We start from the raw sequence: 24072 nt of genomic DNA on the forward strand, positions 1-24072 counted from the left end.
TACCACATTCAGTGGGAGCAGGACTAGACTCTCACTGACAAATTGCCTTCTGCAGTTGTTGTGACCTCTGAAGCTGTTCTGAAGTGATGCTGACTGGTCACCAAAGGACCGATGGCCAGCCCTTTGGTTTTCTCCAGGGGCGTCTTTACGAATGTTGTACAGTCAGGGGCATGGGCCTTTTAGTGTATATGCGTTTGCTTCTTCCTAACTAAAGGGGGAAGCTGAGGGGGTGGGTGGTGCCATCTTGGAAGATCATTGCCCTTCCCCTCGATTGTTGTAGTTCAATATAACTCATTTCAGCATTATCCTGATATGACACAGTGAGATGGATCCATATTGTTTTGCTATTTAAACATTGCTATGGTGATTATATCAGTATGTAACACAAATACATTTATTCTTTTGATTTCTTAGTGTGATAGAACAAGTAGATCGGCCTGTAACTAAGTAGTGCAAAATCAGTTCCATTAAACGCTGTCCTTGTTCTAATTCTGACCCACCTGGGTTGTTCATAGGGGTCTGCAATGCTGTGACTGATGTGTGATGAAAGTGATTAAGGTACAACCACACACTAATCTCTAAACTAAAACAATGAAACTTCTTTGGAGACTGCCACCTTTCTCTTTCTTGATAATGGAGAATATTTTCATTATACTGAAAGAGAGGTCAGGTCATGGAAATCATATTGTTTCTTCCATTCACAAAGTCAGTAAGATCACATCTCTACAAGGTGGTTCATCTGCCAATTATTTTGTTATATCCGTTTTCTTTTTGTGAACAGGATTTAATTCTTCGTGTCTCAAGCAATGCAGTGTTGTACTTGTTATGTGGCTGATTCCTGTAGCTGGAGCGGGGACCAAACAGTTGGTTACTTAATACCATGCTTCCATTTCTGAATAATTAAATAGCCGTTCCCTAAAATCTCACACTCTGATTTTGCTGGGGCACAAGAGATCATTTTCTCTATCTTTCCTGAGGAGGGAATTTGAAGGCTATACTATTAATCACATAACATGTTCGACTGAGGGAGAAAATAATCCTCAGTTTTGCAGATTTCAGTCTTCTTTTTGTTGTTGTTGCCACTGTTGATGTCCTGTATGGAGAATTTTCTGTTCCATATTTAAAGTTGGATTGATTCACACACATTTGAACTTTTCAGTGTTCCCCAAGACAGGTCACTTCTCATCTTAGTTGTTTTAGTTGTTTAACTGTTTATATTTGTTTGGGTTTGTTTTGTTTTTTGAAGGAGATGCCATGAAATTGGAATAAAAGCATTTGTTTAGGTTACTTTCACTTAGTCTTCAAAATGTGTTTTATTTTCTCTGCAGAGGAGACTCTCTAGGATCAGGTGAAGGACAGGGATAAAAAGTAGTCCTGAGGTTGATGAGCTCTCCAGTGGGTTACATTTCAATAGCAGTAAATTTGTGACAGTTGATGCCAGTGTGAAGGACAGTCGTTGTGCTTACCGCTAATGGTGTCTCATTACTTATACGGTCTAAAAAACTTTTAAAAATGATCTAAGTAAACACGAGGAAATATTTTAATGTCTTCTGAAGAGAGGAAAACGTGATTAACCCTTTCGCTGCCATAGCTATGGGCACCTGTGTTGTTTGTAGGCTTTTTTCCAATGGAAAGAAGAACGACCCTGATCCTTTTTTGTTTTCCTTACTGCAGTTGTACCGAGCTATGCTGTTGAGGCGCGCGGGCACATACAAGCACACACCTATAAGCTCAATAGTCTGAACTGTTTAATGATAATGATGATTAAAAAGATGATGATGATGATGCCTGTTGCTTAACCCATGTGCTGATATATTCATCATACATGTCAGCTCATTTGGGAAGAGAAGGCAGGAGGGCCGAAGCAGCGCCAGCACGCACTACGGAGGACTTGTTCGGTTCCACGTCAGAGAGCGACACCTCGACCTTTCACGGCTTTGACGAGGACGATGCGGAAGAGCCTCTCTCGAGCCGAGGAGGTGGCTGTGGTGGCAGCTCTCCCTCCGCAGACCAAAAGGGCTGCTGCTAAAATAACTAAAAAGACACACAAACTCCGAGCGATTCGCTGTCCTTTTTACTACTAGGATTATTATTACCTTTTTTTTTTTTTTTTTTAATTTTAGGTCCTTGGGTTTTGGTTATTTTTGTTGTTGTTGCTTTTCCCGTGGGGTGTACACTGAAAGCACAAGCATTTAAAGCTCTTGACAACTACTTTGAAGAGACAGAAGGTTTTGATTTTCCTTTTTCCTTTTTTTTTTTTTTTTTTCATTTTAGTTTGTTTTTCTCCCACCTCCGCCCTCCCCTTCTCTTTCTATCTGGAAACATAAAAAAGTGGATTTAATATTTTTTTTAATAGTGAGCAGAGTTGATTTTCCTGTCTTTTAATATATATATCAGCAAACCACGAAAAATACAGATGGGTTGGAGAGCAGAAAGCAAACCCAAATAGGTTTTTTTAATTATTATTATTTATATATTCTATATATTATTAGAAAAACTACTTTTTAAATAAAAATAGAAAAAAAAAAAACCACAAAAAAAAATGGATGTCTACTTGATAATAGAACTGTTTCTAAAGAACCACTGTGGGCAGACTCTATTGGAGGACAAGGAAACCCTTGATGTGATGGCTTCTACGTTTTGAGATTTTGCACTTATTATAGCATGTGGAGTTTGGCTCTTCTTGTACACCTGCTACACTTGTCTTTAACAGCCTGACAACAAAAGCAGCACCATTGAAGACCATGACCTTGGGGAACACACTTCCATCCCTCCTTTGGACACCTTTGTACTCAACTGATCTCTTCCTCTCTGCACCCCTTCATGTCTTCCTCACTCCGTTCTACTTTTTTTTTTTTTTTCTTTTCCTTCACTTTTCACTTCATGGACAGCAATTTCCAAGCATAGGTATGGAATACGAATGGCAAGTCATAGATGTCAAAGACAAAACAGATGGAGGAGCAGTATCATGGAAGAAATTATATGGAAAAATACCTCACCTGTGCTTTTCCTTCCATTTTTAAATTTTAATCCACAGCATTTTTTTCCTGTGTCACCCAGTTTTTTCTCTCTGTAGTGTCTTGTGAGACACTTTGTTTGCTTTTCAATAGCTTCTCTTGAAATAAACCAAAGCAATACTCATTAAAGTTCCAAGGGCAATGGAGAAGAGTGACTTCCTTCCCAGCGACTTTCCCAGAAAGGAGGAAACATGCAGCAGGATTTGAAAGGTATGTCCGAGCTGAAATGTCTTTCACTCAGTTGTGAAATCTCTGTGCCCTGGATTTTCAACAGACGTGTGACTGACCTTTGTTGTGGGAATAAGTCCCGTGGATTAAATTGTGTAATGAGTATGCGGCACGTTCACCCCCCTGGTGAAGCTCGTGGAAGTCCTGTGGGAGCAGGATGCAGCCTCGTGTACAGTCAGGAGCCATTTGAAAGGAGCCAGTGTGTAGGTTGCTTTTTGCTGTCCTAACGCAGGCAAAAATCTCCCTGGACTGGGGGCAAGATTAGGTTCTAAGGATATATTTTTACTGATGTGTATAATGCTAAACAGGGTGGAATCATTACTTCATTTAAATCAGAAGCAAAACAGACATTTACCTGGACAGTGCTAATCCTTAAACTGGAGGTGTGTGGGTTTGATACCAGAATAAAAAGCCTTGTGATAAAGATGTTGGGTATCTGTTGTTCTGAGGCAGGAATGAAGCCTATCCAAATGGATTCCATTTCTCCTGTTCCTTTTGCTGGAGTAGCACAACGTGGTCTGTGAGAACTCTTTCAACTCCTCCCACCTCCCTTATAAACCTTAAAAAAAAAAGAGAAAGGATCCAGTTCCTGATTTTTTTTTATTGTTCACTTTAGACACGGAATAAGCCATGGCCAGATTCTGCTTTAAGGTACATGGGCATAGATCCAGACCACATGCTAACTGAAGTCAAGATTACATTAATAACCTGCCTTCAGAATGCTGTTACAAAATGTTACAGAATACCTGTGTGTCTTTGTAGGACAGCGCATGCCAGAGCCATGCACACCTGCCAGGAGAAAGCCTTTTTTAAGCTTTCCTCATATCAATAATACTTTTCTGTTGCTAGTCTGTTCCTGCTGGTGTATTATAATGGATCAAGTGTCAAATCAATGTTATTTTGACCTAACGCTGTCAATGAGAAGTGTACTTTAACTGATACAAACATTAGTTTCTTCCACAACCAGTTCTTTTTTTTCACTGAAATAATGCAAAATAAATTTATAGTATTTTGCCACTCTTCTGTATTTACTAAAAGCTCAAAGTTTGGGTGGTTTCCAGAGATGAGGCACAGGCACCCAGGAGTCTGCTTTTCCAAAATTCCTGAAAGAGTTAGGGCTTAGTCTGCATATCTGTATCATTTTATATATATATATGTATGTATGTGTGTGTGTGTAAACACGTATCAGCAATGTGTGTACACAGACACATACACATATAGGTAATGGAGACATTAAAATGAAGAGCAACAGAAGTCAAGATGAAAGACACTTCCCAACCAGGAATGGGTGGATCCAGCCTTTGCGTGAGGTACCGTGGGCTCACGTTCCTGTAAGCAAAGAGGAATGTCAGTAAAACTCTGTGGATTTTGTCTGAATTTATGCTAACGTAACTGAGAGCAGAATCTGGTCCAGAATTAGAGTTACTCCCAGCTCTGAAAGAAATACCACAAACCTGAAATGTTATAGACTTTAAAAAATGAAGTTCAAATGGATTTCTTCTGGTATCCCTGTCCACTTGTGGCATTACTATTAGATTTTTTCCCTTTAAATTTTTGTTTTTTCTTTCTCTTGCTACTCTGTGACCTGCCCACGTAAACAACAGGGGGAACAGAAAGGGAGCGAACACCTAGAAATGTGCCAAATCTACAGTAAACAAACAACATGATTTCTTGCATCTACATTTTCTATCCGTGTAGCAGTCATGTTACAGAGATTAGAAGGCTAAGAAAAGAGTTCCAATTTTACCCAGTGTTCCTCAAAATAAAATCAGAGTATGCTTTGCTGGGGAAAGGCTCACAGGAGTACTGAAGACTTGAGTTATCAAGGACTTGAGGAGGGCCCCAGTTTCATGTCTCTCCCTTTTCCTGCCTGAGGGGTGTAGGTTTGCCAGGCTTGGAACCAGCCGGCTGTACCTGGCCGCTGGTGCAGGGAGGGCAGCACAGAGCTTAGCACTGTAGTTACCCAGCTTCCTGCACACTGCTGCAGCCCATCTGAGCTCTGTGCTGCTGGGTGGACTACAGTCCTCTCAGCCCCTGGGCTAGCTGCTAAAACCTACCCAGGTACATCTTTCTGGAGAACTCCAATCACCGCATCAACTGCAGAATAGGCATACTCTAAAGGGAATTTTTATTTTCCGAATGGATTCCTTACCATTGTCTTTTGTGAACCATGCCTAACACATTCTGGGCTCTTTTGGAATACGAACAATACTCAGATGTCCGTAATTCATTAAGTCTTGATTTAGTTTCACAAATGCAGTTCCTACAACAATGCATACAGTCTTCATCCTTTCGCAACCCAACCCCCCGTCTTTGGGACAACTGGGTAGCACAGTACCCTCAGAAAAGAGCCACAACAGCTCACAGAGTACATAAAAATTGTCAGCTGGCATTTATTACAGATGGCATAGAAATGTATCCATCACTGTTATTTATACCATTAATATGGTTCAATCTGGTACTGAGAGAGGAAGGGAGGTAAAATAGATTCATCGTTATGGAGAGCAGGCTGGCCCTTGGATTTCTCAAGATGTCTTGTTAGGCTGAGACAACCAACAGGAGTTTAGTCCAGCAAGCTGACCAGTGTGGTACTGGTGGTAGGAAGGTATAAATCATGACAAGGAAATTAAGGTGTAAAGATGGAAGCTAAAGGAGTACTTGTTTAAGCTAGATTTTAAAGTAGTGTTAACATTGAATATTGCTTGAAATGTTGATGTGGAAATAAAATATTCTCAGGGCAGGTACTGTTGGAGTGAGGCCTAGAAACAGAGTAAGACGGTTGGTTGCTCATAAGTTAAAGATGACAGCAAAGCAAGGGGGCTGCAACATGATCATGATGCTCTCAGATGGACAAAAAGGAAGATGACAATGTTGATGAGGCAGAAAATATACATGAGGAGATTTCATAAGTGAAATGAAAAAAAAGAAAAAGAAAAAAAAACAGGAGCTCGACACCAGAATAGCCAGGTCAGAAATGAGGGAACTGCACAGTGTCACTTCTATCTTCAATGACACAGAAATCCCAAACCAAACTAGGAAGGCATAAAGAGAGTTTTCAATGTGAGTTCTGGGTTGTACCTGAGAAATACAGTCATCTTTGGAATCAGAAAGGAATGTGCTGCTCTGTATTCCCCAGTGATTCCAGCAGTTCAATGAGACCTGCTGTTCTGAGCTTCATAAGAAGATCTTTGAAGGCACAGTCCTTCAACTAATCACAAGTGTGCCTCTTCCTTCCAGTCCTCCTCCAAAGACATCCTTCTTATTAGAGAAAGGTTAGCACAAGGCTGTCCAAAGATTCTCCTGAGACATGTCATAGAAACATAGAATGGTTTGAGTTGGAAGGAACTTTAAAGATCTTCTAGTTCCAACCCCTGTGCCGTGGGCAGGGACACTTCCAACTAGATCAGGTTGCTCAAAGCCCCATTCAACTTGGCCTTGAATGCTTCCAGGGAGGGGACATCCACAACCTCTCTGGACAACCTCCTCCAGTGCTTCACTACCCTCACAGTGAAGAACTTCTTCCTTACATCTAATCTAAATCCTCCCTCTTTCAGTTTAAAGTCATTACCCCTTGCCCTATCACTCCGCACCTTCATATGCTCCCACACAGAACAAGAAGACAGCTCTGATCTGAAATGTGAATAGGAGGATGTTTCATTTCAGGCCCTAAATTCAGATTCTCTGGATTTAGTCATGTGAGCTGCGTCCTCTGGCACCTTTCTACTGCTCCATAGTAAGAGTTTGTAGAAAAGACACATCATTTCCTGAGCCATCCTCTGTAGGCTCTGGCTCACAGATGGGAGCAGGAGGAATGAGGAAGTGACGTGCTGCTCGAGCAGCTGGTCAGGGGCAAGAAGGGCTATGTAGAGTCTGCACTGGCCATTAGCACATTCCCTTTTGTGGCACTTAATTAGGTGATGTTTTAGCAAGGACACACCTCAGCTCTCGTGTGCAAACAGTATAAAATTCTACATGTGGTAATATATATTGAGAAAATTTTAAGAAACTATGGGACTCTGGCCTTACAGTTAAATTGTAAAAGGAGACTGTGAGACACATGGCAGAACAGGGATGGAACTGAAATCTGTTTTGCATCTCTTCCCTCCACCTGGGCACCCCCCATTTTTGTGGGTTGGGTATCTATTTCTTGTATATGTAATCGTGCTTGGAATACCATTGTGTCTCTGGGGTAAGGTCATAAATGCTGAGGCTAGGTGGGCACAACAAGGTCTGGAGGGAACTTTGCCACTGGCTGCAGAAGGATTAGCACTGGGCTTTCTTAGCTATTGCTTTTATTGAATGAAACCTCACTGCTCATACGCTTGCTCGTATGGTGTAGCCAAGCTCTGAGCTGGCCATTTACTTCAGCAGAACATATTATTAGGGTCTCCTCCTCACATTGTTTTGCCTTTGAGCTTTTACATTAGTTATTCATTTTTGAGTTCCACTTTGCCATTTTACAGACCTCTGCTTAGCCCCTTGATTGAAGACAGAGGCTCAGTTTGCTGCCTGCTGATGCATGGAGCAAATGAGAACTGTACCCGGATTGTTGCTGAGTCTGGACTGTGCCGGGGCACCACTGCCTTTCTTTGGTTAATTCTCACAATGGTATTTTGAGATGGGCCTTAAAATTATAATTCAAATACCATCCAGCTATGGAGCTTTCAAAGCAATTTGCCTCTTCCCCATGGCAAGCGGTTTTACTCAATCCATTCCTCAAGAAAACATTGTATTGACCCCACTGGGAGTCATCATTATAAAAACTGCAAAAGCTGCCCAGTGTGTGTTGTGCTGCAGCATGTGTAGATGTTTCCAATAAACACCCATTTCTCACTGGCCGTGATTTTTTTTCTTATTTATATAAAATTTGTAGCTATGAGTATATGTAAAGTATGAGGCATATGCATGTGTTCATGCTGGCATGAGGTTGTTTTGACAAACCCTCACAGTGCAGGAATGTAGGCAGGCTGAATTTTTGCTGACTGAGCCATTACAATAAACCCTACCAACCTTTGTTCTCTTTGCCAGCTATCTACCAGTGTTTAAAAAAAAAAACCCAACGTGTATAAATACCATCGAATACTAAAATTGGGTCAGGATTCTTTTCATGTCCCTGTCTGTATTTCCACGAGTATTAAGTTGCCCATTTCAGAGAAGACAAGTCGTAATAACATTTTGGGGAAAAAAAAAAACATCACAGTTGTGATTTCTTGATAGCCCTGTTAAGGGATTACAGCTGGTTCATGTCTTTTGCTCCCTGGCAGCTCCTAAGATTTTGGACCTTTGTGTCATCCAGAACTGATATGAGAGGTGATGGGGAAAACATGGGAGGAGGCACTTCCATTTTGTGGAAATAAAGAAATTATTCTGTTGGCTAAGTAATACTGCTCGGGAGCTCAGCAGTATGTAGCTTAGTCAACTCATGGATTAAATGCACTGCAAAACACAGTCTTTCACTTATTTCCAGAAGTTTTCACGTTGCTCCTACCCTGTGTGTATCGTTCAGACTTCTAAGAACGTCTTTTGTGCAGCGCTGTCGCACTCGCGCCTCTGCACAAGTAATTAGTAATAGAGCAAGGTAATCAGAGCAGGATTTCATAAGCAAAGGTCTTAATCTCTAGTGAAGAGACAGCTATCTCGACTCAGTGGTGAAGGTTATTTAATGGTGTTCACAGTAAGAAAGACTGACAGTGCTCGGTGCCTTTTGGATATGCTCCTTCATATCCTGTTTCTTTGCTCTGTATTCACTTATGGCTCCCTCAGTCAGTTGAAACTGAGTCTGTTGAGTTTTACTTTCAAAGAGGTAGAATGCAAGTAGTGTTGGAAGGTTGGTTTGTGCTTCTTCTGTTATTTTTTCTGAACACTTGCTTTTTTTGTCTGAGTTTGTTTAGTTTTACTTTGTATTGCCTTTCCCTCCGCAGTCAGCACTGCCCTCCTGGACTCCAGCATCCTTCAAGCAAGACATTTCAGAAGAGGGCCAAGAGAAGCCAGGATGCTTTGATACTTCTCTTCTCCTTGCCCTGACCCTTCTGTACCCGTGTTTCATCTGGCACAGGAGCCTGGACTGTGAGAAGTTGGCTGCCAACTGTTGAGAGAAGTTCTGGGGATGCCCTAAGCTGGTGCAATACAAAGAATTTTTTTAAAGTCTTGATTTCACTTTCTTTTGAGCGTGTGTATAAACCCAGGTCAAACTGGAATTGATCTACAGTAGAACTGACTGAAAAACAAACAAACTGAAAAAAGACTTAACTATTTTATTTATTTCGATATTTAAGAGAGAAAAGAAGTGCTGAAGTTGCACAGTATTTTTGTTTGAAATACATTTTACTTCAGATTTTAAATGCAATTTTGTGAAGACATGGAATTTTAAAAAGCACTTAATGTAAAATAAAGACTGAGTATTTACTTTAAGGAAAAAACCCTTTTTTTTAAATACTGAAAATAAAGATCAACTCTGCTCTCTCTCTTACTTTAAAGAAGCCATTCATACATGTGCTGGGTATCTTTGTTTTTTGCAAATTGGATGTGGTAAGTGAAGATTGTTCTGGTTTACTTTCTCCTTAATAATACTATCCTGTTAGATGATTAAAACTTACTTTGCTGTACTGTGTTAGGCACGAACCTGAGGAAAACCTTTTGAAATAGCAAAGACAGGCTCAGTGGCTGGATTTTGTTACCAGATTTTGTGTCCAACTCAAAAGGACTGTCTTCTCCCAGTAGGATTGATGTGTCTCTTCCATACAGTTAAAAGAGGTTTGCTCTTGAGCAGCTCTGTGAAATACTTCTGCTGAAAGAGAGGTTTTAAAAAGTAAGACAGCTCTGTTAATTTTAGTATTATTTTTTGCTTTGGTAATTCCACAACTGATTGTGAGCTGGTTGTAAGGGAAGCATCTGGATGTTCAGCTGCTCTTGGCACAGAGCTTCCTGTTGGAGTCAAAGATAATGCCATGTGTGGAAACCTTGTGTACTTCAGCCCATTTTTAGGTCGTAGGGGACTTTGGAAAGCGTTCAGGTGCACCCTCATGTCAGCAGTAAGCAACAGGCGTTCCTCAGCAAGAGAAGAACGTGAGTTCCCACAGCTGCCATCCTAAACTGCCCTGTGAGCAGCGGTGAGGGCTGTTCACACCCCAATTTCTAAGTTGTCAGCCATCTTCTCAGTGACATGAGGTGTTCTGCTTTGTACAGGCACTGGAGAGTTCTGCTGGCTGCCAAGCTGGCAGCGCAGGACTGTTTGCTCTCATGTGTGATGCAGTCTGGTAAGGATGCAGGCCAGCCTTGTGTCCTAGGAGAAGGGTATTGGACTTGGCTCTGAGGTTAGCTTCCCCTCTCTAACAAGGGTGCCAGATGTACCTATTGGTATAGACCCAGGAGACAGAGAGAAAAAGTGGTTTTGTTGATGTGTCTTATGTCGGCTTTCGGAGTGAAAAAAGCCATGTCTAAAATAATGCATCCTGACTAGATGAAGCTGCTGGAGAGCCTGATCCTGCATCATTTTTCTTGCACACCTGAAACTCAAACCCACTGCATTGAGAGGGTTCCATGTGTCTGTAGCAGCAGATTTTGTCCTCTTCTCCCTTCCCCTTTCCTGATCCTTCCCAGATTAACACACAGGGCCAAATAGAACTGTGTAAGAAGTCTGGCAGGCCTGAGACCTGCTCCCACTAAGTTAAATGATAAAATTTATGTCCTAATCAGGCTCTTTAGCAGGGTGGTTTTGTTTCTTTCATTTTGTTGGTTTCTGAACTTGCAGTGGTGAACTGCCTCTAGAAAAAAAAAAGAAATCAAATTTTATTTCATAAAAATATGACAAGACGCACAACTGTAATGAAGATTTGCAAACTGTAGGGTCTGTGTTCAATTTGTGTAATTTTCCATCCGAATAAAAGTTCTGCTTCCAAAATCCCTACTGTATATTCCTCTGTAAATATTACTTTATCAAATCGATTCCACAAGGCCTTTTTTAGTTCAAATAATCTTTTAAAAAGACATTGTTGAATAACATACTTGTACATATACTTTTCTAAGCTCTCCATTGTTTATAATACTCTCTTTGAAGCTTAAAATAAAACTTCCTCCTCTATTGATTTTGTTTCCCTTTTCCATTTTGTGAATCATGACTTTTGTCCCTGGATTATTTTTTTTTTTTTATTTCTTAATGAAGCATGACATTAACCAAGAATTCTCTTCCTTTTTTTCTTTTACTTTCTCTTCCCCATTCACTGGACTACCAAAACTGGTCCTGCTGCTTGCTATAGTGAAGGTAGGCAGGAAATAAAATAGTGCTTTTGTGTAGGACTCATTTTAAGAATGTTTCCTGTTGTTTGGTGATAATAGAGGATCTTCCTAACTGTGTTTGTATTTTAATAACCTACTCCATGACATTAATAGACTTACATTAAGTTAAATTAGATTCAAAGGTGGAGTCTGAATTATATGAGCACTTCTTGTATAGATTTTAGTGACATTGCCTGAAGGAGTCCTGACCAGACCTATGCCATTTCTAGTCCTGGCTCTGGAGTAGCTGGAAGCTGTGGTTCCCTTTGCAGCATTTCACAGCACAGAGATGACCCCTCCCTTTCCCTTTCCACACCTCAGATTAGTAGGACGGTTGTACAGGACAGAGAGAGGAAATGCTGTTTCAGATCCCATGCCATCTGTTTAGGAAACTGCGGGTCCTTCTCCCTAGCAGGGCTACTGTCATCTTTATGAAGCTCTGTTGCCTTCCCTCTGCCTTCCCATCAATTTCTCTGTAACCAGTAGAAGCTGTAGATGGCCCTTTTTGCATTTGCAGCTGCTTGCAAAAATAGCAGCTGAGGTGTGTGTTTTAAGAGACATTCTGGTGTGGTGCAGGTCCTTTAAAGTAGTGAGCTGCCTGCCTCTCACCCCCAGCAGACTAAATGGCAAGTAAGTCCTAAAAAACAGATCAGGCAATACAGGAATTGTACCAGATTGTACAGAAGGGCTCCTACCTGCCTAATTTTTAACACTTGTGTGTGACAGAGGGTGTCTTTGCAGCAGAGAATTAACTATTCTTGGTCTTCTTTTATAGCCTTTCCCTATCAAGTTTTATTTTTCACACATGTAATTTTGATTTCCATTAGTGTTTTGTTTCTTGATTCTTTCTTCAGGTGAATATGACTTGAAAACTTCACTGCTTGCCTTCAGGCTTTATCTTTACCTGTGCAAGGCCTTGGGCCAGTTCGTTGGAGGAAGGAAGAAACCAAAAGGCAGTTTCAGCTACCTTTGCAGACCTCAGTCACCGTGGCTCTTGGGAACCTGTTTGGGATCTGATAGAGCAGCTTGTGGACACCTGACTGAGTTTCACTCAGCTGTTCTGTGGCTAAAAGGTCTTCCCTTCCTTCCCACCTGTTGGGCACTGGGGATCAGAGGCAGCTGAAAAGGTGGGGTAAGGTGCTACCTGGGCTATTTCTGAGCTGTGCTGGGAAGGTACCTGTGATATCCTCCTTAGAGGGCATACTGGGTGATAGGATTGCTCGTTTTAAAGCTCCTCCTAGTAACTTCCAATTTTCTTTCTGCAATTTGCTGTCAGATGATCTTGCAATAATCTGAGTTGCAGGCCTACAAAAGTACTTTTCCATAGGGATTTCACAAGGGGCAAGTATCCTCTTTTCCTGCCCCAGAGCAGAAAGAGGAGGGAGGGTACGTGATGACAGACCCTGAGCCCCTGGCTATTGCTGCTTTTGTTGTCCTTCTCCTAGCTCCTCTTGAGCTTTCTGCTATGCTGCATTGGACAGGGAGACCCAGACGTGAGGTTGGACTGAGGGCAAAGATGAATGCTGACAAACCAAAGACAGGAAAGCTGAAGAAAGGAAGGAAAGGAACGACTTGTGGCATCAGTGCAGCTTTCTTGTTCAATAGGTCATCTCCCATTCTAATTCAGTTTTCATTTTCATTGTCCCCAGTGTGATGGGTGCAGGGAGCCAAGCTAGACGTTTCTGCTAAGGTAACCAGGAGTGAAAGTGCACGTTGAAATTGGCCTTTTTGGATGTCTGTCAACACCCTGTATAGATGAATGGGATCTTTCCCACCACAGCAGAGCTATTGTTACAGGCTGTCAAACCCCAGAGAACCACTCTGCATAAGTCATATTGCTTTGAACATTTTTGTGCCTTTTCTGTCTCTTTTTTAAGCCACAGGCCTGGAAATAGAAATGTTCTTAAGGAAAATTTTAATTTTGCAGAAATTATCTGCCCAGAAAAAAAAAAAAATATCACTGTTCCCTAAGTCCCAGAGCAGAGTTACGTTGATGTGCTGGCTAGGAAGGTGTCTTATTTTCCTGTCTGGAGGAGGGCTCTTGCTGGTGAGAGTCAGATGGGGCAGGAGGAGGGAGTGAAACTGTCTGCCAGCATTGTGTCTGCTAATGGGTGCCCCCAAAGCCAGGTTTCCCTGGGCTGAGACTGAGCTGGCAAAGCTGAGGGCTGGAATCCTGAGTTCTCTGGGTGGGCTGAAAACAGCATCAGCTGAACTAGAGCTGAACTAGAATATTGCACTGGTTTAAGATTTATTCTGAACTTTTGCCTGGAATTGGGGAAAAAAAGAGAACATCTGGTTAAATTTGCGTCCTGGAACTGTGAGCTCTACTTGTAATCAGATCCATCAGCCTACAGATGATAAAACCCCCATAACCCTTTCTCTCTAAACACAAGCTTTTAATGCTCATTAGCAATGACATAAATGTCTGTGTACCCCATCCCATCCCTAGTGTTGAAGGTGGCCGAGTTAGAACCTCAGCTGCACAAAGCATACGTAGCAGAGCATGTAAGCAGTACCAATTCCCTTAGCTTTGGCTGGGCTTGTCCAACTTGTGGCTTGATGTGTTTGAGAACTCCATTGTCCCCTGGCATTTATTGTAAAATTGTATTTCCTTTACTGCACCAAAGCTGGGTGATTGCCACCGTTTAGTCCTATCTTTGATTTTAATGACATAAGATAAAAGCCCTCTGTCTGTGGTGTCTTAATTTCACTGGTATATTTTTAAGACCTGACTGCATTTTTTGCCATTTCAACAACTGCTCTTCCTGTGTGTGTTAGAAACTTTTACCATATCATCTGTTACTTGATGACGCTTTGTCCTTGCAGCTGGTAATTCACAATTCCATGGTGCGTGCACCATGATGGGAGAAGGATGACATTTACCTTTAAAAAGCACAGATTTCTGGAGCACAATGTTGTGGCTAACGTTGCCATCCAGGATATAATTAGAAATGGTTTTGTTTAATGTTGTCTAAGATAGCCATGGTAGCTCTGAGTGGCCTACAACCCAACTATGGCACTGCTATGGGAAAGGCTTTGAACACTTTGAACGTTGAAGCTGGGCAGTGGGCTGAAGCTCTTGGAACTATTGCTGCCTGCCTGAGACAGACAGCCACCCCAGGTAGCTTGCAGAGGGGTGCTGCTTTGGGATCCCAGCTGATGATCAATTACCTCTTGAGCAGGAACAGACACAGCCACCCTTCGATGTCTTCTGTCGAGTGTTTGGTTTTTTGGAGTGGAGTTTCACGTCTTGGTGCTGTTCACCTTCAATAACCAATTCTCAGTAAGACCTTCTAGTTTATTCCTAGGCTTGTACAGGTGTTAAGAGCACTTTTTTGCTTGGACTGAAGCCTCTTGTCTTCTATGTTTCTTCAGTCTTTGCTGCTGGTGTCCTAGTTTTGGTGGCTTTATTGTGGAATGCAGGAAGAGAATGAATGTGGCCAAATCTTTCAGATACAGCCTTCATTTTGAAACAGATTAGAGTTTTTAAGTAATGCTGGAGAGAGTTTTGTCAAGCGTTGCTGAAGACTTAGCTTACTATTTTGGATGTCTTTCATTAGCCAACAGCTATTAACTTCTTTTTATGATGATTTCAGGAGTCAGTATTGAGGCCAGCTCTCCAAGGTGAGAGGAAGTAATTGGATGGGAAATGTGTGGAAGCTGTGCTGTCACTAAAGGGGTACTTTTATTTCAGTGTCAGATAGCCAGTGACACGTAGCTTTGAAGTTCATGTAGCACCTGTATGATGGACTTTATGTGGAATAGATTTAAGCCTGTATTTGAGAAACAAAATTTCCTCTGTTGGTACAAGTGGTACCAAGTGCTCTGCTGGGAGTGGCTTTAATGCATTAAACAACACTGAAGTGTTTCCAGCCCTTCCTTCAGGCTCAACAACTTGTTTTATGGTGCAGTGGATTCTACAGCTGGATCTTGGCTCAAAAGTCTAATCCATTACTGAGATATTTTGGTTTGGGCTTCATAAAGAACAGGTCCCAGCTCTTCTCAGGTCTTTCCATACTGACAGTGTCTCTGAACGTGTCCATCAGCCTGGAGGCTAGGAGAGTTTCTAACTGTCCACAAATTCTCTCTAGGTTGAATGCAGGTTGCTGTTGTACTCTTCAGCCATCCAGATGGTCCAGAGCCACATATTCCTCCACCTGGAGAGGAGGACCTTCCCTAGGATAGGGAGCTTAATTTCCCTTGCAAGGCCAGGTCGGTCTCTTTGTTAATTAGCTCTCTAGGACCCCTTCTTCACTTCCATTAAGGGTGAAGTACTTAGCAATCTGAAAGAGAAAAAATGGGGAATTTCCTAAATACATCCACACCCATTTAATTTCTCTGACTGTTTACATATTTAGAGGTCTGGCATTATGGTGAGAAGAAGGAATCCCCATTAGGCTTAGTGCAGCTATCACTGAGAATTAACAAAAATCTTGTGGGTGACAGGATCCCACCTAACAGTGAATATTGCAGGGAATTAACTCCCTCAACATCTGTTAAAGGTGAGAGGAGTTGGGGTGCCCAGAACCTGGTCAGACCAGCCTGTAGGAGAGGACTTCCCAACCATTAACAGAACCTCCCTTTAGCCAGTGTAGCAGCCACTTAAGGGCAGTGTCAGAAGACTCAGAGATCCCTGTGGTACCATGGAAGATAATTTTCTGATATTAAATAGGATAATATTCGATTTTTGTATAGGCTCTGTTAAGCAGTTCCTCCAGTGCTGAGAAGCAGCAGGACTATGAACTGTTTAATGAGGGACATTTGTGTTCACTGTGGTGGAACTCCCCAATTTCTGCTTTAATCTGATGGGATATTTAGTATCAGTGGTGTAGGTTAAAGCAACACTACTCACCTGTTGCAGGTAAAAGAATGGCCCTCACTTTGACTTGGCTTATCTGGGGTGGGAGCTCTGGTGAGCACTTGAGGAAAGAGATCGTGGATTTTAATCTGGTGTTTTTCCAGTGAAAAACACATTTTAAAATCCTAAAAGAAAAGCCATGTTTTGATGTCTCTGGCAGCATTTTGTTGAACAGTTGCTCAATAAGGTTGTTCAAATAACTGAACTGAAAAACACCATGGTGAGGAGAAAAGATTTTGATTTGATTCAAAAGGAAACATATTTTCTTTTTTCTCAATGAAATGAACCTTTCCCACTGCCAAGTGTGCCCAGGCTTGAATGAAACATCTCAATTGTGAGTACTTTTCCCCTCTCTTACAAACAATTCCATCGAGCTCACTTTTGAAGCAAGGTACAGCTCCAAAATGAAAGTCCAACTTCTTGTTTGTGAAACACTGGCACAAAATGTCTCATTCTTTCTGAGAAATCACTTTCTCCCTCTGCTGCCTCTTAATCCTTTCTCACCTCTCGCTTGCTTCTGGCTGAAACAACTTCATTCAGATTCACTTCTTCGCTCAGATGTTTAGATCACCCTGAAACTGCATTTTTTTAGAGAGTAAACGGAGACATTTCGCTCCCCCCTACTGAGTGTGTACTGGTGCTCTGCAGGGTGCAGCTCTAGCTCTTAACTTCCCTTGAGATATTGCTGTGGCTGGGACTTGATGGGGAAGTGAAAACTGGCTGCCTTATTGATGAAATCTCGATTGGCACTTAGAAATACCCAACCAAACAGGGAGTTTAACTAGCAGAAAAGGGAAAAAATCAGTAGACAGTGGGATTTTTCCAGCTTCTTGCACTGCATTACAAACAATGGAGAGTGTGTGGAGAGCACTGCCTGTTTGGCAGCTGAAAGGGTTTCTTTAAATCGGCGAGGGACTGGAGTAACTTGCTCCGAATGGGTTTTGTTTGTGTTTAGTTGAGTGAGGCAGTTCTACTTGCCTTGGAATATACAGCCACCTTAGCAACAGCGTGAGTTACTCTTGTGTGGGAAAGTCAGACCTCTTGCATTTACAGCGTGTTCACATCTGCGATCAAACATTTTCCCATCGTGTGCTGAGTTTCTTTACCTGGACGGGACGTGGTTACCGCATGTAACAGCAATGAGGTCGCTGCCTGGGCAATGGCATGGTGTCTCCTGCAGAGTAAAGTCTGTTTAATATTAAAATGATGACATTCAAATCAGCTTGCCATTTGATTGGAAATTTCTGGAACTGTGCTGGCAGGGATTTGATCTAGAGGCGTTCATCAATCTTTCTAGAAAGAAAGTCTGTCCAGTGATTAGTAACACTCTCTCCTTTTCCCCTTTCCTGTCCCCCCATTCATCAGCCTACCCTGTTTTCAATCGACTGTTACTTTTACGGGATGGCTGGTTGGTGGGCCGTGGGTGGCATCACCTCTGCAGTCCCCCCTGCAGCCCTTGGTGCCTGAGGAGGAGGGCAGTGGTGCAGAAGGGCTGTCTCGTTGCTCTCCAAACTGACTGGCTGAGCAGGGCCTGTGTTTAGTGGAGAGGTGCCCACGTCACGGCGCGTTGCCTCCGTCGCGCTCTCCCGCGGAATCCCAGTGAAGAAGCCCCGGTTGGGGTTCCCCGGGGGAAATGATCTGTCCTGTCTGCTGCCACAGCCAGCTCGGGTTGAGACACACTTTGTTGGGTCAGTGTGAAAGTGCTGGAGCTGGTCTCGTGGAGTGCTGCTTTGACAACATGGGTATGCTGGGCAGCACTGGGCATCCCCATGGGCATGCTGCTCTCTGTCTGTCTGTGTTAGCGGGGCAGTTAAACAGCTGGAGTATTGGGGAAGGAGCAGGTATTTGGACAGCAGATGTGGGCTCAAGCAGGTAGCAGAGTCCTTGTTCAGGTTAAAGGGAGGGGAGAAGGGGCAGAGCTGATACCTCGTTTTTGGGGGGGTTAGCAAAGGTAACACTCTCACAGAAGACTATTCAGGCTGCCATTTCCCTAGCATTTCAAATACCACCCCACTCCTCTCATTATAGCTGGGGATTTTGGCTCTCCCAGGGGGGAGGAGATGTTCTAAATGGACTGCCAGGGAGGTGGATTTAATGCACTAGGAAGAACTGGCTTCACCAAGTTAGAAAGCAAAACAAAACCCAATCCTCCATTCCTATTTTTAGTGTTTATGACCAAGTATTTTTGCTTGGTTGCTCATTTTGAAAGGGTTTAGTGAGCCTGCCAGTTGATTGAAAGCTCTGTGGTGTGCAAGCTGGCCTGGCTGGGGAGCCTGCAGAGCCTGCAGTGCATAGCGACGAGGTCGGAGCCACGCCGGAGGTTTTTTTCCACTGCAGTTTGTTGAAGGGTAACGAAAACGTCCCCCAGGCAAAGGGGCTGTTGGCTTTGCAGGTTGTGATGATTCATCTTGTCTGGAAAAGCAGTCTTCTCCCCAGTCCCACTTCTTCATCTCCATCTACCTCGCCCCTGTGCTGGGCTCGCCCTGCCCTGTGCAGATGATGTTGCTGGGGGGTCTCGGGGAGCAGCCCCCGCGAGCTGTCCCTGCTGGGCTGCATTAGCATTCGGGGCCCGTCCCTCTGGCCAGTTCGAGCTCTATAAATGGGTTTATTCTCGTCATTAGGAGCCACGTCCCTGGCATATGGAGTCCGTGCGGTGCCTGCAGGCAGGTTTCCTTCCTGTTGGTGTTGGTAAGCAGCCCAAGTGCCTCCTGGCAATTAGCAGATCGTTACCCATAATGCGGCGCGCGAGATGCAGCCTGGTGGGTTTTCTGGAGGTCACTCTGACCTAATTCACCCCCAGGAATTGTACGGTGCTGGCATGACTTACCAATGCATTAACAAGCTGATGCTTCAGTGCGAGGTTATTTGAGTGCTTCCACGTTATTTTTCTTAGGCAAGAAATAGCCATTTTGTCCAGCAGCCAGCAGTGGCTAATGGGAGCTGCTCTGCAAGAGGAGGGAGCAGAGTGCTGGCTGGCCTTAAGATGGGACACCATAGGCATGTGGCATCAACTTTGGCTTTAAGGTTGGGGCCATTTCTGATCCCCTGGGTTACACAGAGCCTGGTTTGCCACTTCACCTCTGCATTATCACACCAGCTTTGCGGGGAACTGAGCAGCGTGTGTCAGGTGTGTGCTTGAATCCTCACTGCTCAGCCTTGGAGGAGAGGATGGAGGAGCGAGACTGTGCCCAGACCTGTCCCAGGCTGAACCCCCAGGTGATATGCAATGGAGGTGCAGATTTCAACCCATCATCCCAGGTGGTTTTGGAGGGGCAGGTGTGTCTGGCCACAGGGAGATACCCACATGGCAACAGGTACCCCAACAGGGCTCATTCTCCCTCTGGGGCAAACCCAAGCCCTGAGCAGAGGACCTGGCTGCAGCATTGCCAGTCCAAATCAGGGTGTTCTCCCAGGAGGGTGATTTGTAAACATCAAAGTTAATTGTCAGCAATTTTTAAAGGCTTTTAAAATCTGTGACTTCTCTTTTTCATCTTTCTCTGTCAAGATGTGGCTGAACTGTGCCAGCTGGGGAAGGGGGCTGTGCAGGGAAACACACACAAACCTATCGCAGGAAAACTGGTTTAAAACAGTTCTCAAGTAGTTTTCCCATAAGACTTGTGGCATCTGCTACCAAGGGGATGATGTGTGGGGAGAGAGCGATTTGACTAACAAACCATTAGGATGCTCAGAATATCTTGCTCCTGTCTTCTCTGTCTGCATGCTCTGGAGGTCACCTCCGGGTCCCACCCAGCTCCTCCCAGCCCGTGCCAGTCAGAGTTACTCTGCCTTGTCTGCTGCTCGTCTCCCTGGGCACACAGAGCCTTCATTTGCTTTATGCACATGAGCAGCCTTTGAGCCAAGCTCTGCTCTCGAGGTACCCTCTGTAGCCCAGATTCTGGGTCCTAGTTGATGCTCTTGATACTTAAAAAAGTTTCAGAAGAAAATATGTGGCATTGTGAGGTCAAAGCTGGGGGTGAGCTGAGCTGGTGGGCAGGCTTTCCTCAGGCAACAAAGTTTTCCAGGGAATGACTCCATATGAGGGGTTTTATTTGGTAGGAGCCCACCCCCCATGCCCTATGGTGCTTGTGAGGCTAGTGCAGGAGAGTGAGCTGCAAGTGCCACCTTCCACACCCCACCATTTCATAACTTCCTCGAGATATCTGGCTTTAATTGCTTTCAGACGCAGGTCTGTCCTGCTTTCCGTTCCCATTGACTCCAGTTACACCTGCCTGACTGGCACTGGGACTGAGCTGCTATCTTTTGCACTTTTTCTTTGTCCCTTGGGTGAGCTATTAAAGTGGGCTCTCTTCTACTGGTGCCGAACTGCCTGTGATTTCTGACTCTTTTTCCACGGGAACTGGCAGTACCCAGGAGCCGGCTGCCAGCTGCTGCTAATGCAGCAGAGTGCCCCTGCCCTCTCCCTGCCCACGCCGGCCAGAACCACCATAGGGCCAGGAAATGAAATAATAGGAACTATAAGATCTTCTCAGCTGAATGGTTTCAGAGATCCATCAATTATTAAAGGCATTAATTCTCCCACAATTACTGGCACGCTGCGGCGTATCGGATGAGAGGCATGGTGATCTCTGACCGAATCAGGCTGACCAGCCTACTCACTGAGCCCCCCAACTCCTTTTGGCCTCACTGCTCTAGCAGAGTTGGTGGTGCTGGATCACAGTGCCTTGGACACTGGAAGGAACAACTAGGTTTTCTCATTTCTATCAGGGCGTAGAAATTCAGGGTGGTCATATGTCCTCCCCTCCTCTTCTGTCTAATAGTAATAAAACTCAGTGGTGCCTACAAGTGAGCCTTCCTTTGGTTGATTTTCTGAAGAAGCTGACTTCAGCAGGGCTCTGTGCTGAAGGGCTTGAGACAAGAGCTCCTCACCTGCAGCTTCTGACACCTACCCCCCTGTTGGATTTTCCTGTAGTGCAATGCTCCTGCTTCCCTGTACCTCAGAGGTGCTGTGGCAGGTGGTGTCTTGGATCCTTGCCCCACGAACACTTTTGAAGGCTTCTGTTTATGAGTACCTCCATTTGAGCAGGCAGGCTCAAGTCCCTACATGGTAACTCCTGGACACTGCACGATGGGAAGGGCTGGGAAAATGCCAAGAGCTCCCCATCCTCATCCCTCAGTAATGTTTAGTTTTTTTTCTGAGAGCTGCAGCTCCTAGAGCCCTGGGATTCTGGCAGAGCCAAGCCTTTTGGTGTGCTTGGATGGTTTGGGTTCTTAAGGGCCCTTTCTAATCTGTCTGTTGATGATACTAAATATCTGTAAGCGTACCTTCTTAGACAGACAAATAATGGCTTTTTCTATCATAAACATAAAATCATATTCCTTAATAGAATTATAAGTTACCTTTCCCTTCTTTTGTATGAATAATGGTAATAATTCTGTCTAATGACAGCAACGGTCACAACAATCTTTATTCAGTCTTAGCAGGAGGAAATTTTGTAGTTTCTTTGCATGTAAAACTTCCATTATTTGGATGGGGTTCCTGTGACATAGGTCACTGTATCTGTAATATGTATTTATAGTTGTTTAAAGACCTGAATACTTTATGGAATAAATTCTGATGCGATACAGCCAGGAGCCCTGTGGGTGTTCATTATGCTATTGATTAAAAAGCTCACCACTACACAGGAAAGATAAGGGAAAGAATTGGAAACTGGCTGAAAATTCCTTTTACACTGTATAAATAATTTCACATTTGTTTTAAGAAAGGAGTCTTTGCTTATTTTTTTTTTTTTGTTTGTTTCCTTGAGATAATCCCTGCCTTTGTTTGAAAAAGGTTATTGATTGGATTGTTAACTTAAATAGTCTGTGGCGGGTGTGACAGAGCACATGGCTGCAATTAATCTTGCAGTGCAGAATCCATTATTGAAGAAGCACTAATGAGCCGTTCTAAGGCCTTCACTGGTCACAGAGCGCCTGGGAGCAGCAGATTGCTCCTGCCCTTTAATGTCAGTTTTGGTCTTCAGTGTTATACAGCCAGTGTAAGCAGAAGAGATTTTTAGATTTTTTTTTTTTTTTTTTAAAGATATTTGTGTTAAAATTCTCCTTACCACCAGCCTGCAATTGCACCGGGCGTGGCAGGCAAGAGATGGTCTCTGAATGTGCTCACCCTCCACTCCTCCAACCAGATGTCTGGTGGCCATAGTGTACAATTAAAGCCAGTGGCACGTGAAACATGAGTGTCACTATAAAATATGGTCTCGGTCGCAGGGCTCAGATCCAGAGGAGAGTTTTGACAAAGATGAGGGAGCTTTCAGACCTGATCTATACTTTAAAATATTGCTTTAAGACAAAAGGATGAGCTGTTGGAAACCTTCTTACTGCAAGTTTTATTGTCTATGTTGTTTATAGCTATTGCAGTGTAGCAAAAGTTTAGATAGAGAATAGTTATGGTAGATTAGAAACTGCCGATGTTAACTTACCACCTTCTCCTTCAACAGAACTGCTCCTGGGGTGTGTTTTAAAGCTCTGTCTCTTGGCTTCAGTGGCACCATAAGTATGTGTTAGTTCTTCCCCCCTTAGATCTGCGGAGCTGATACAGACATGTGAGAGTGATCCCGGGTTTGCCAGGGCTGAGCCATCACCTGGACTGACCCAGCTGCAGACTCTGCTGCACACTTTTGCCACAGCAAACGCTGTTTACCACAAGATTAGTGAAATAAAACTATTTCTTCATCTTGACCACATAAGAGATGAAATAAAGCAATAAAGACTTTCAGCTCTCTGGCTCATGCGCTACCACAGTGTCTGTAACTTGAACCACATTTTGGACTGCCCTTTGTGTGAAACCAAAATTGTTTGTGGGCTGAACTAGTCTTTTTTAAATTTATTTATTTTTTAAAAAGGGAATATGAATCCACCTATAGCAGCTTGCCATATGCAGCTACAGGGCTTTGTCTTCAGATATTCTTTCCCAGAGGGCATGCCAAGAAGTGCTGTGATATGGAGAAGGGATGGTGTTCACTTGGAGTCTTGGAGCTGTGAAAAACACTGAGTTTTGAACCCAAGTAGCAGGAAAATAGACGTATTGTGAAGAAGGAGAGCAGAGAGGGCAGGAAAAAGAATTTTAACATTTGGAGTATCTATTGACATATGTGCCATGTGCTATAGTGCCTTGTCATGCTGCTGGCATAAGTAAAAATAGTCTTTCCAGCAACATTAGGTTGGGGTCACGGTACCACAAGGCACACTGTTTAATGTGAAAGAGGATCTGACTTAAAGGCTGAAGAAAGACATGTCCACAAGGAGTTCTTTTTCCCTTAGACATACCATAAGCCCTCAGCTAACAGGAGGCAACCTGTGACTACGCAGGCATGACTGTGGGCATTTGTTGGACTCTTGTATTCACAGCATTTGGAGAGAGAGCCCAATGGAGTGAATAAATCAGTGTATTTTTGCAAAATATTTCTGCACTGCTACTAAAAAGAAGCCACCGTGGCCCTTACTCCACTGTTAATATTCTGTAAGCAATCCTCAGCCCACAAGAGCCCATTTCTTTTAGGCTTGTGCTGGGTGTGGTTCTTAAGAAGGGCTCTGCAAGATAGGATGGTCACTTCAAGGGTGAGGCACCACTGATACAAGATGCAGTAGAGAAAACCTGCAGAGGTGTTTTTGAGGCAAGTGAAGAATGAGACAGTCAAGACTGATAGCTGGAAGAGAGCAGGAATGGCTGCCAAAGGA

At 43.5% G+C, this 24072-nt stretch overlaps 1 protein-coding gene across 5 annotated transcripts in view; it reads left to right on the forward strand.

Moving 5' to 3' along the window:
- Positions 1–24072, forward strand: part of DPF3 (D4, zinc and double PHD fingers, family 3) — a 109910-nt gene that overhangs the window by 80025 nt on the left and 5813 nt on the right. For 2 of the 5 annotated variants that reach the window (XM_008945307.1, XM_008945315.1), the window contains one exon: positions 1833–2252. The exons of 2 other annotated variants lie outside the window; for them this stretch is intronic. In XM_008945307.1, the coding sequence (XP_008943555.1) occupies positions 1833–2029 (197 nt within the window). In that variant the 3' untranslated portion in view covers positions 2030–2252. Of the gene's footprint in view, positions 1–1832; positions 2253–24072 lie in introns of those variants that run through there. One more of the 5 variants, XM_008945322.1, reaches the window with a different exon arrangement.

Source organism: Merops nubicus, unplaced genomic scaffold, assembly GCF_000691845.1.
Source record: "Merops nubicus isolate BGI_N331 unplaced genomic scaffold, ASM69184v1 scaffold7300, whole genome shotgun sequence".
NCBI classification, from domain to species: domain Eukaryota; kingdom Metazoa; phylum Chordata; class Aves; order Coraciiformes; family Meropidae; genus Merops; species Merops nubicus.